This window comes from Natrix helvetica (assembly GCF_964273705.1).
Source record: "Natrix helvetica genome assembly, chromosome: Z".
Classification (NCBI taxonomy): Eukaryota; Metazoa; Chordata; class Lepidosauria; order Squamata; family Natricidae; genus Natrix; species Natrix helvetica.
The window spans coordinates 47,869,778-47,882,740 of record NC_138554.1 but is presented as its reverse complement, the minus strand read 5'-3'; the positions used below and the strand labels follow the sequence as shown (position 1 = coordinate 47,882,740).

General features: G+C 39.4%; 1 protein-coding gene across 5 annotated transcripts in view; it reads left to right on the top strand.

The window, feature by feature from the left end:
- RARA (retinoic acid receptor alpha) overlaps nucleotides 1-10,517 on the top strand; it is a 237,003-nt gene extending 226,486 nt beyond the window's left edge. For all 5 annotated transcript variants that reach the window (XM_081932042.1, XM_081932041.1, XM_081932040.1 and 2 more), the window contains 2 exons: nucleotides 1,079-1,237; nucleotides 1,546-10,517. In XM_081932042.1, the coding sequence (XP_081788168.1) occupies nucleotides 1,079-1,237; nucleotides 1,546-1,760 (374 nt within the window). In that variant the 3' untranslated portion in view covers nucleotides 1,761-10,517. The remainder of the gene's footprint in view (nucleotides 1-1,078; nucleotides 1,238-1,545) is intronic.
- Nucleotides 10,518-12,963: the final 2,446 nt, after the last annotated feature.

The window sequence follows — 12,963 nt, the reverse complement described above, 5'->3', positions numbered from 1 at the left end:
GTCTTTGCTTAATTCATTCAGTTTTAATAAATTCCAGCCATCATAGAGTCCTCACAGTCATGTGATCATAGGTGTTTGGCAACTGATTTGCACATAACAGCAGTTGCAGCATCCCATGGCAATATGATCACTATTTAAGATCTTCCCTGCTGGCTTCCCATAAGCAGTATCAGTGTTTGGGAAAGTTTCAAATAACTTTGGAAAATCCCTCCCCCCCCCCCCCCCCCCCCGCATGCATGCTACAGTACCTCATTTCCACCAACTCGTTCATGGCTTGTGCTGGCCCTCCAAGACCTGTCCTTGCCTCCCCCATGCCCCTCCCCCCAGCTCTTTCCCTGGGATTCCCACCACTTCCCGTTTAGCAATTTACATGTTTTGGGTTTACGACAGCAGCCAGGATTATCAGGATTGTCATTGCTAAATGATGCACTCATGCAGCAATGCACTTTAAGACTCTGTCACTTAGCCACAGCAATCCTGGCCCCAATTGCTGTTGTAACCCAGAACTCTCTTGTTACTATGACAAAGCTTTCATTGAATGCTGCTGAACATTTGCTTTCATTATGGAAGGTAAAAACATAAATATCATGGGTTTGTTTTTCACTTATATCCGACCTTTATTTTTTGTTAATTTAAGCAGGTGAGCATAGTGCTCCCTTCTCCCACTGCAAGGTAGGTAATGAAGATTGACTAGCTCAAAGTCACCCAGCCTGCTTCCATGCCTAAGGGAAACCTAGAACTCACAATCTTTAGAACGCACTTTAACCACTAGAGTAAATTCGTCTCATGCTCACTTTCTCTTACGCATGACAGTGGCACACAAGTTTCTTTGATTATGCACAGGTAGCAGTCAGCTACCCCCCACCCCACGCCAATAAAGTGCCAAAAGACTTTGCTAACTGATGGATGATGGGAACTGAAGTCAAATCACATCTGGAGGATGCTAAATTCGGAAACCCACAAAAGAAATGTTAAGTGATACATTTAAAGGCAAAGACTGTATAGGCACAGAGAAGATATGAAAAGTGAAGTGTATTCAATTCCCTTTTTAATTGCCTCATCTCTCTCTCCTCTCTAGACCGACAAGATCTTGAACAACCCGACCGAGTAGACCAATTGCAAGAACCTCTGCTGGAAGCCCTGAAAATCTATGTGAGAAAGAGGAGGCCTAGCAAACCCCATATGTTCCCCAAAATGCTGATGAAGATTACAGATCTACGGAGCATCAGTGCAAAAGGTAAGGGCAGAGTTTCAGACCCTGCAGGGAATAAAAAATCTTAAATCTGTAGGGAGGAAGAATTTTTAAAAATGAATTCACAACTAAAAACTGTCTGATATGTATGACCGTGTTGAACATTATATTCAAAACTGAAAGGTAATTCTAGGAATACAGTGAGCATTCTTCAATATATACCACATTTTTGAAGGTTTTGAAAGTAAATTATATTGAGTATTGTTTGCACCCTTAGTATATTCTTTTGGCTTACTTAGGAAATGCTCAGGTTATGTTTTGTATTGGTAAATCAGCTGTCTTCCCTCCCACAGGTGCTGAAAGAGTGATAACTTTGAAAATGGAAATTCCTGGATCAATGCCACCCCTCATCCAGGAAATGCTGGAAAACTCTGAAGGCATGGATTCTTTGGGGGGCTCAACAGGAGCTTCTTCCCGTATTAGTAGCTTAGCTCCACCTCCAGGCAGCTGCAGCCCTAGCCTCTCGCCCAGCTCCAACAGAAGCAGTCCTGCCACACATTCACCGTGACCATGCTGGACCCCTGAACTAGTTGCTTGATTCCCCCCCCCCCTCTGCGCACATCGGTCTTTTGCTTCCTGGGTCTGCCTGGACACATGTCTCAGGAGGAGCAGAGGTGGGGTGAAGGCGTAGCAGTGGGACAGACTGTTGCTGCAGGCATTCTTCTCCTCCCTCTCTGTACCACATCAGTCCTGCTCAGACCCAAGAGGGAAGGCTTCTTATGTTCTCCTATACCAGCACACTATTTCTCACTTAGCTGTTCAAACAAAACAGGGTTCCGTTTTGTTTTGCAAGGAAGGTCCCTGTTCTCCTGGAGGGAGGCACAGACTTTCTCTGAAGGCAGATCAGCAAGTAGATCTGAAGGACGGCTGCTCAAAATTAGGAGCAAGATTTTTTTTTTTCAAAACAAACTAGTTACAGGGGGGAAAAAACTTCTCTGTGGCACATATCCCCCCCCCCACTCTCTTCTTCAGTCTTGTCATGCACACAAACATGCCTCCACAAAAGTGTTGCTTGCTTCTTGTTGCAGTGAAAATGAAGTAGTGGGTTTTTTTTCCCAGTTGAGTTTGCATTTCAGATATTTCGGGGAAAGGGTATAAATGTTTTTTTTTAATTGCTCAAACCTTCTCTTCATCCTCAATTTGACTGTGCAATCTTACCTTTGTCTCTTTTTCTTGCCGCCTCCTACTTGTTCACTCACATATGCCTAAAAATGTCACCAGCAATTTTTTTTAAAAAAAGAAACATTAGTTCTTCAGTTTCTTTTTTTAAAGTACAGTAAAACATGGAGGGAAGGATTCATTAAAGAATAACTATTATATATACAAATATCTATAAATATATATAAATACATTTGAAAAAAAAAACTTTGTACAAGTTTGGAATTTGAAGGGTTTCTAAAAAAAAGAGGGTGGCAAGGAAAAGGCCAGAAAAACCAAACCAAACCATGGAGATTCATGTATGGGGTTGGTCATGCTTCTCATTATAGATTCAAAACTGTTACCTAGCCAAGTACTTGAATTTGGTAGCCACTCTTCTGCGAACACTATGCCAGGAATGACTGAGAAACTTGGCTTATTGGTAAGTAATCACGAGTTCATGCAAAGTTGCTAATGAATTCTGCTCAGCTTAAACCACCAGAAATGCCCAGTGGCAAAGAAGTTATCACTGCATTCAAAACAATTCTTGGCTGAGCTCTTGTTTAAGAATACAGAGTCTGCAGAGCAAGGCATATTTAAAAAGAAAACCCACAAGCCACTGCTCTAATTTGCTTTGGTCCTATTTTCAGAGAGAGCTAACTGAAAGCAATAGGACAACATTCCTTGCTGCCAGAATTTCCTGGAGTGTGTTTAAGTTTCAGTGTTTCCTGCAACTGTGGCTAGTATGAGTTAAAGATACTTAATTTTGGCTAGTCATGTACTTACTGGCTCCTTTTATTTGCAATATATCTTGTTTGGATCACGTGGATACAAAGCTAAAATCTCACCATTCTCTTTTTTTATTTCTATTTTGGCAAATGAAAAATTGAGAAATGAGGGGGTTCTGAACATTGTGATAAAAGTATTGTTTTGAGCAAAATGCTTTGTTTTCTAAAGGTGTGTGTCAGTGTGTGCGTGCGTGTGTGTGTCAAAAACACCTACGTTGTTACATGTTCTTACTAACAAAAAGCCAATTTTTCCCTCTCACTCAACTCCTGATTCTTATTATAAAATACTTTTGAAAGAGCAACTTTAATTTTGTAAGGCACAGAATTTTATCAGGGGAAACATCTTACTTCTTTTCTTCAGTCCACTGACCTTTGTTCACTTTGTTGGTTTCTAGGTTGAATAATTTGTATCCTCTTTTGGAAGAGAAAGATTAAGGGCTGGACTCTAAAGAGTTAATGTTGGAAGCTTTGCGGTGGGTGAAGGGTCTCTTTTCTATAATGATTCACATAAGTATCACAAACTTGTGTCTTCTGATCCAAAGGCTTGGGGAAAGATCGCTTTTCAAAGAGAATAAGGCAGATAGACAATCACTGTAATCCTTGAACATAATAGGACTAGCTATTGAGTTCCATCTATAACACGATACCACTAGACTTCATCCCTATTCCTATTTATCTGGAAATAAGGATTGTTTTCCAACTGTACAATCCTACCTGTGTTTATGCAGAAGTAGATCAGAGAGGCTTAGTTCCAAGGCCGTGGAAATAGGAATGAGGCCCTTCAAACTCCCGCCCCATTAGTTTCAAAACAATTGCCCTGGGTGGATTCCTGATTTATCTATAGAGAACACACCATGCTTTAAAGTTGTAGCCAGCTCCAAGTCCCTTTAGGGCAGGCTGAGGAGATTATCAGTATGGTTTATTCTAGGTTTTTTTTTCTCTTTGTGTTGAGATTTGATTGTCTTAGAATATGTGACATGACATTTAAACAGAATTGTGGAGGGTGGGAGTAGCAACAAGATTTTTATTCTCATAAAAGCCCCTCCTCCCTCAGGTTGCAAGGCATGTGCTTCACACTTCTCAAATATGTATATAAAGTTGTTATTTCATATAAAAAGATCCTGGTGAGTTTAGATCCTCCCATAATTGTTAAATTGGGTGGGGATGGGCTTGTGAGATGTCTTATGTGTGTCCCTTAAAAGAAATGACTGCCTGGTGTAAATGAATTACCTTATTCTCAGCCCTATTGCATTAAGTGATCAACAATTTATAAGGGTTAAACCAGCAGGGATTAGCCATGGAAAGTCAATGGACCTTTCCTATGATAAGGTAATATACTTTTAAATATTAGATACCAAGGAGTAACAATAAAGGAAACCTGTGTATGTTACAATTATATATTGAAATTTCAGAAATATTTGGCTGGTTGCCCTGGAAATAGAACTAGACTGATGATAAGTTGAATCCACACCTTAGTTCTTATTACATCAATATGCAATAACCTTGCATATAGCAACGGATAGCATCTGTAAGGGCACTAAGGTGGAATTTCGGTGGCACAGTGAGCTTTGTTTAGTTTAAAAAGCTTTTACTAAATGAATTATAATTACACAACTATATTGTTCCAAAGGTGCTTTTTCAAGAGGCAACTGGACTTTCTGGTTTTTCTTTGAAAACGTGTTGCTTCTCATCCAAGAAGCTTCTTCAGCTGAAGATGAATGATGAGAAGCTAAATTTTTTCAAAGAAAAAACAAAGTCCATTTGCCTCTTGAAAAAGCATCTTTGGGACAACCATTGACCTGGATGACTGAGAATCTCCATAGACATTTACCCAATTGCATGTTTTTGACAGCAAAGGCAGAAATACTCTGCATGACAACTCAGTGCTGTCCAATCAAAGTGGAGAAACATGCTCATATTTAACATATCATTAATACATGGATTAGTTGCAAAAACCAGATGAGTTTGTCAATATTGTTCCAGTCTGAGATTAATAAATAGGTTAACAAGTAAGTAATTACTATACTCTTTCCAAATCATCTGCCTGACCTATGATAAGAAACCACAAAATATTGGACTAGAAAGGTTATAATTCATCAGAAAAAGACAATTCTTACCACATTCTCTCCTATTTAGAGTTAATTCATCTTGGAGCATGTTAGTAGGAAACCAGCAGCTTTTAACATTGTCATTCTTCTGAGCATCTCTTTGATGAAGCAGAAATTGAAATGTAAGGAAAATGAAGAAGTTTAGGTTCGTAAACCCCCTTTCCTCAAGCTGCTGCCCTTCAGTTATGTTGGACTACAGTCTTCCAACATGGACATACTTCTAGCATTTCAAAAACACTTGAGAGAAAAGTTAGTTTTTCTCATACTTTTGTTTTAGAGAATATGACATTTGAAAAAACATGGAAGGTAACCTTTTAAGTAGCAAAATGGACTGTTTGTGGTTGGGACAGCTGACTCCCAAGACACCTAATGAAGCAGGAGAGCGCTCTTGAATATTTTATAAAACTCCAGTAGAGGAGAAATGATTGTGCAGCAGCTTTATTCCAATGCTCCACCAGAATGGTTTTTAAGAATGGTTCAGGCAGAAATTCTGCAAGATAATTTTTTTCTGATGTGAACAGAATAAAATGGAAGAAAAAAATAACAACTATCCATTTTATAATTGCTATTAGTTTCCTGGGTGCCCCAAAATTGTGATTGGCAAAGTAAGGTAAATTACTGGTTTAGATATACACTTCACATTATTTCGCACTCAGAAAATATACCATATTTGTTTGATCATTGACATTTCTCAAATGATGAGATTATGTTTGTTTTCTTCTGTTACATGCAGTGGCATTTTCTTCTTCTTCCATTGGTGTTTCTCATAAAACCTTTTAAAGATTGGAGGTTGACAATCAGAATAGTGTTTTGTTGCACAGAGTCATGAGAGCAATCCTAATATGGATCAGTTGTCAAGTGGGACAAGTCACCTCTTGTGCTTCTGTGCTTTTTCATTTGTTTGCTCATGGCTACCCCGAGGCAGACAGGTTTGATGGAACAGGCCTACCAAGCTGCACCCCTTTAATGTAAGGATGAACAATCCCTTTTTGTTAGGATCTTGCTTATCTAACATTATCTAATAATGTTGAATGGACTCAGAAGAATCACAGGGTTTAAAGTAATCTGGTCATATGATTGAAGTAGATGGAGTTGGAAATTTTGTCCATTTCTATTTTCTTTTTGGTGGTGGGATTTATAAATGCATTTAGAGTTTTCTGAGGTTTTTCACCTCTTTATCAGTTGTACAATATGATGGGATGGGCATGCTTAGTGACCTAAGCGATATAGAGGCTACTCAACTTTGCTTTAATTATGCCAGTAGCTAGAACCAAGTCCAGGAAGAGATGGAGTTCAGCAATCCACCTGTTCAGCAGTAGACATGGAAATGGTGCTAAGGGTATTTTATTATTTAATCAAGATGGAATAATTTCAGCTCTGGAAACAAAGTTCAGCTCTTCCTTTAAAAACTGCAATTCTTAGCACTGGAAAACATATGTTGTAAGAGTTGGTTAAAATAATGAAATAAGGTGTCAACACCTCTTTTAAGTGGAGGTGACAAATATGGAGCCTATCTGGGTATGTGGGGGGAAGGGAAAAATAATTTCTACATTGTGCTGCAGTATGATAGTAAGTATAGCAAATACTTGTGTCAACAGATTTCATCTGATTTCAGTCTGTATAAGTCTGTATAAGTGCTTTTGGTTTGAACTGTTCTAAAGCCATGCTTAGCTGAAATTCAGTTACACTGTACTGAAATCTTTGCTTCTGAAGGCTCAGAGGTACATTTGGTACACAATAGTGTAAAATGGCTATAGTTGCCACTCATTAATCAAGCTTCTTTGCCAAATGTTGTGAGAAGATAAATTACCAAGTATGCAATATCTCATTTATGCACAATGCTCCTTCCTTCAATATAGGATCCGCAGGTAAACAAGTTGAACATTGAGACTACAAATGTATCAGAATCCAGGATAGCGTGTATTAGGGTGTCTTGATTAGGCCTATTCCGCAAAAACCATTTTCTGCACCATCAATTTTAAAAATGTACCTTGGTCGCTATTTCTGTTATTTCAAAATCTCATTGCCTTGGTCCAAACTGATCCCATTCTGTTACACCCTTCCTCTCTGTGTGCAAAGGGAAAGATGGTGGGGTTGGGGGAAAACAACAGACTGACAAATGCTGGTTTCCTGTTGAAGGTCAGAGTGAAACAGTCAATGGCACCCCTGCTGCTTCGCCAGGCTAGTGAGCTGTCAGGCCAGCATTTCCGTTCCAGGACCTGAAGCTTGAGCTTTTCCAGCTGAAAAGAATTTCAAAGTAGGTTCTTTTGCGCTGTGGCTGAGCCAAATGTACATCATCTCTGTAGGCATAAAGAAGACAATAGCATGGGATTACTGTACACTAATGTGGAATTAATCCAAGAATGATGAGAACACCCCTTGTGCAAGTCACAAAACAATGAACAGTAGCCAAAGATGGGGAGGGCTTTAAAATCAAAGAAATGGGAATGGTTGTGATAAACTGCCTCTGAAATAAGAGTAAAATGAAGATTTGAACTGCAGAATAACTCTCTGATGAGGGAATGTGATGAGCCTTACATCTGCCTTAGAGAGCATGGTATTTGAATTCTTTATCTTTGGAAGCCTGGAGCCAGTATTTTACCAAGCTTATTGGAAGAAAGAGCAAAAGACTACTAGAAGCAGATGAGATACACAAGCCTTTTAGTAACATCGAAGCCAGTCTGAATTTTCATAAAGGGAATTATTCAGAAGCCATTTTAATTAATCTGAAGAACTGATAGTTGCACAATCAGCTTTCTTCTTATACATTGTGCAGCATTCAGTTGAGTAAATAAGGACAGCAAATATTTCCCAGCAGTTTAGCAGGAGGAAAAGAATGGCCAGAGAAACTGTTTGAGAAAAATCATCTGAAGAGCTGCGGCTGATCCATCGTGGATGACTGAGAGACTATAGGAGGAATACAAGGTAGGCAGACTCTAGGGAGTGAGCTCAGTGAGTCAATGAACAGGGATTAAGTAGACATTTTTCCAAAGAAATCTCTTAAATTAAGCACTGTACTGCACTAACCTGACAGTCTAAGAAGGAACAAGAAATAAAAGCTGGTTGTTAGTGATGCCTTAGTAACCAAAAATGCAAACAAACCAAGTAGTCTACACTCATGACCTGCAATGTTTAGAGCATATTATTCTTTCCCCCAACCCATTGGCATATGGTTGCATTAAATGCAGGCTTGTAGCAGTTACTGCAGGCCAGGAGAATGGAGAATCAAAGGTTTGGAGCGATGATCAGCTATAATTCAGCCAATAAGACAGTAGGTTAAAAAGTTTCCAAGTCAGTTTGAATGCTTAGTGACTTAATGGATCAATCAAGTTTTCTTGACAACCGAATAAAAGTGATGTGCCATTATCTTCCAATATGTTTTTTTTCAACTTTCCAAACTAGACCTATTGCAGGTAGTTCTCGATTTATAATCCAATTGGGATCAGAATTGCTAAGCAAGGTGGTTGTTAAGTGAATTGCGCCCAGTTGTACAACCTTTTTGCCACAGTGTTTAAATGAATCTGCAATTATGAAGCGAATCACTGCTCAGTGAATCCTGCTTCCCCCATTGACTTTGTTTGTCAGAAACGACTTGCCAATCACATGACCCCGAGATGCTGCAATTGTCATAAATACATGCCAGATACCAAGCACCTGAATGTTGATAACATGAATGTGGGGATGCTGCAAACCAAGTCATTGCCATTGTAACTTTGAAAGGTAGCTAAACAAATAGTCATGAGTCGAGGACTACCTGTATTTGAATTATTGGATGTGCAAATTGTGTTGGTAAGAACCATTTACTTCTGGAGTTATGAGAGATCTAAATGATGGGCTGCTGACATGAGTTGTTCCTCATAAGACCTGGTAAAAATGTGTTGACAAAAACATGCTGAGCTGAATAGAAGGGCTTTTAGCTGAATCCTGTGAGAGATTGAAATGAAAACTCTGAAGTGGGAATCTCAAATAAAGACTTGTCTTCTATAGAAAGAGTTGGGAATGTAAAACGTGTGGAAAAAAAGTATTACCGCTGATGTTTCCTCAAGGAATTGCAGATAATTATTTTCAAAAGCAAGTTTCAGGTTTCTTAAATAATAGGGGGATGTTAATTCCACCAAAACCTACTGGAAAGAAGTAAATTCCTAACGTGTCACTTACAATTTCTCCTTCAGAAGATAGAAGAAGTCTCGAGCGTTTATTCTGACTTGATACCAACTAATAAAGATAGTTGAGGAAGTAGAAATATTGGAAAGTGGGTACGGGATAATGATAATGTAACCATGGAATTCTTGATTTTCAGGCAGTCAAATACATTCAAATTCATGTCTTGGATTTCAGGCCTTCTGGTTATAATAAATTTAGCAATAATAATTAGAATGCCATAGCAGGGAGAGCAAATGGAAAAAGAACTCAAATTTAGTCTGAATTCCTACAAAAGGAAACACTAAAAGAAAATTACAAATCATTCCAGTGGGAAAAGAAATAGGACAGTAGAAGAAACCGGTGATGGTGCACAAAACTTGTGAAGATTTGAAACAAGCGAAAGGTATGGAAGATGGAAAATTCAACATGTCATCAAGAAAGAAGACATATATAAATGGATCAGAACTGTAGAGATGGGATCAAGAAAGCTGAAGCTCAGTGGGAGTTTAGCTCAGTGAGGAATATTTCAGACATCACAAAGGTCATCTTTAGAGGTCTTCAAAATAGAGGGAAAAGAATCCATATGCTGGCTGCTGAATGAAGTGAGGTAACAAATAGAGTCTCTCATCTCCTATTTTGGCTCAGCTTCTCCAACAAGAGGTAGTTGTGAGGAGCAAGACAAAGGCAGGTGAAGCACGAGGTTAAATAAAATAATTTCAACAACAACAGCTCAGTATATCTGTTTATTTCAAAGAAGTTTAAATCTTAGGCCCAGATGAATTATTGAGTTATTGGGAAGTCTTGCTGATGTCTGATAAACCCTCCATAGATGGCGTTTGAGAAGTCCTGGAGATCTGGTATAATGTTAATGAGTAAAGAAAGTTATCAGATTTGTAGATAACACACACAATATTGGGATAATAACTCAGAAATGGCATTCAAAATGGGATGTGTAGGACTTTGAGTCCTAATGGCTTCTGGGAGGGAGTGGCCATGCTTGTTGTACCTGTTGGTGTCTGCTTAAAGAAGCCACACCTTTTTGTGGACTTGTATTCTTAACTATGAACCCTATGAAAAGTTTTTCCTAAATAAAAAATAAGAAAACAATGATTGTCTCAGATGTGTTTTAGCTCTCCTACTCAGGCATTTTTCAAATGATGACCGTTGGTTTCAATTGTGGATCTTATTCATGCAATGTCAGCCCTTTCCACTCAAAAGCCAATGTTTTCCTGCCCAGTCCTCTCCAATTAAGCTGACTGCTGCTGAAATGATGGGAGTTTTAGCTCACTAGTCCTCATGTTTCCTTATATTCCGCCCAATCCTAGAGCAGTAGAACAGAACAGAGAACAGAACAGAATATAATAGAATATTGTCACTTTGAATGTACATTAATCGGCGTACATTAAAATGAAGTTACATTGCATACATCTCTCAAAGGGTCTCCACCTCTAATATAAACATAAACATGACAAGATAAATAAATATAAAATTATGCATATACCCACATATATGAGACACAGAAACAACAGTCTAGTTTGGATGTATACATGTACGTAGCAAGAGAAACAAATCTTGCAAGTTTACCAGATGGATGGCATAGGTAACAAAGCTGTTGCAGAATGTAGTAGTCCTACTATAGATACTTCAAAACCTTCCAGAGGGGAGCAGCAGAAATAAATTGAGCATGTGGAGTCTCTAGCAATGCTTTGAGCTCTAAGCACATAGCACTTGTAAGTAATATCCTGAATGACAGGAAGCGAGCTACCTATAATCTGTCCTTACCACTCTCTGAATTGACTTTCTATCTGAGGCACTGCTGCCACCAAACATTGCACATTGATTCAGTTTGTTAAAACACATTTGATCCTGTCTCTGTAGAAAAGGCCAGGATAGAAGGAGAAAGATGTGATCTCATCCGACGCAGGAAATGCAGATGCTGGTTTGCATGCTTCAATAAGGATGACATTTGGAGAGACCAGTTCAGATTGTTAGTTATCTGCACCCCCAGATACTTTATATTGTTGACCACCTCTACAGCTGCATCATTGATACTGAGTGGAGTATAACCATGCCCGCTCTTTCTAAAATCTACAATGATCTCCTTTGTTTTATTAATGTTTAGAACCAGGTTACTTTTTTTGCACCAGTCCACCAGAGTTCACATCTTCCCTATATGCATCTTCACTGTCGTCCCAGATAAGACTCATCACTGCTGTGTCACCCGCATACTTCACAATATGATTTGTAGCAGATTTGGCACAGCAGTTGTGGGTCATCAAGGTGAACAGTAGCAGACTCAAGACAGCCCTGTGGGGAACCTGTACTCAAGGAGAGGGAGTTGGAGACTTTTCTTCCAACTCACACAGACTGGGGCTTGTCAATAGGGAGGTCCAGTATCCAATTACATAATAGGCCCAATTTGTTCACCAAATGCTGAGGAATGATTGTGTTGCACACCAAACTAAAATTAATAAACAGCATTCGCACAGGAGTATTCTCCTCCAGGTGTGCCAAGCTAAGATGAAGCGCATAAGAAAATGCATCATCTATAGAGTGGATCTTCTGATCCTTATGATACACTTCATCATAATGGAAGTGAGTACAACAGGATGGTAATCATTAAGGCATGTGATGTTGGGTTTTTTGGGCACTGGTACAATGATGGCAGTCTTAAAATACGATGGAACCACGACCTGATGCAACGAGAGGTTGAAGATGCCTGTGAGAACAGTGGCCAGCTGGTCAGCACACTCCTTAACTACTCACCCAGGGATATTATCAGGGCCAGCAGCTTTCCGAGTATTGACTCTTCGCAGGATCTTCCAAAGAGAATTGTCTCAAACCTGAGTGCCTTATCATCAGGGAGGGAAACAGCCTTCTTTGCTGGAACATTGTTTGTGGCCTCAAACCAACCAAAAAAACCTATTTAGCTTGTTTAGAGAATCCATGTCCCCCTTACATGTCAGGAAAGCTGCCTTAGAGTAAGTAATGACCCAAATACCTTGCTCCATGCGTCCATAGGATCTTGAAAAGCATTTCTGACTATAGGCCCATTTTGCTGTTTTTATAGCACGTCTCAAATCAGCTCTTGCCATTCTAAGAGCTTCCACATCACCTGGTGTGATCACCAGATGGATTCGTAACTGGCTGACCAACCGCACTCAACGTGTAGTCCTCAATGGAACTGCATCTACATGGAGGGAAGTATGCAGTGGAATACCCCAAGGCTCTGTTTTAGGCCCAGTACTCTTCAACATCTTCATCAATGATTTGGATGAGGGAATAAATGGGGAACTCATCAAATTTGCAGATGACACCAAGCTGGCAGGAATAGCCAACACTCCAGAAGATAGGCTTAAGATACAGAAGGATCTTGACAAACTTGAACATTGGGCACTATCTAATAAAATGAAATTCAATGGTGAAAAGAGTAAGGTTCTACATTTAGGCAACAAAAATGGAATGCACAGGTACAGTATAGGTGATACCTTGCTCAGTAGTAGTAACTGTGAAAGGGATCTTGGAGTCCTAGTGG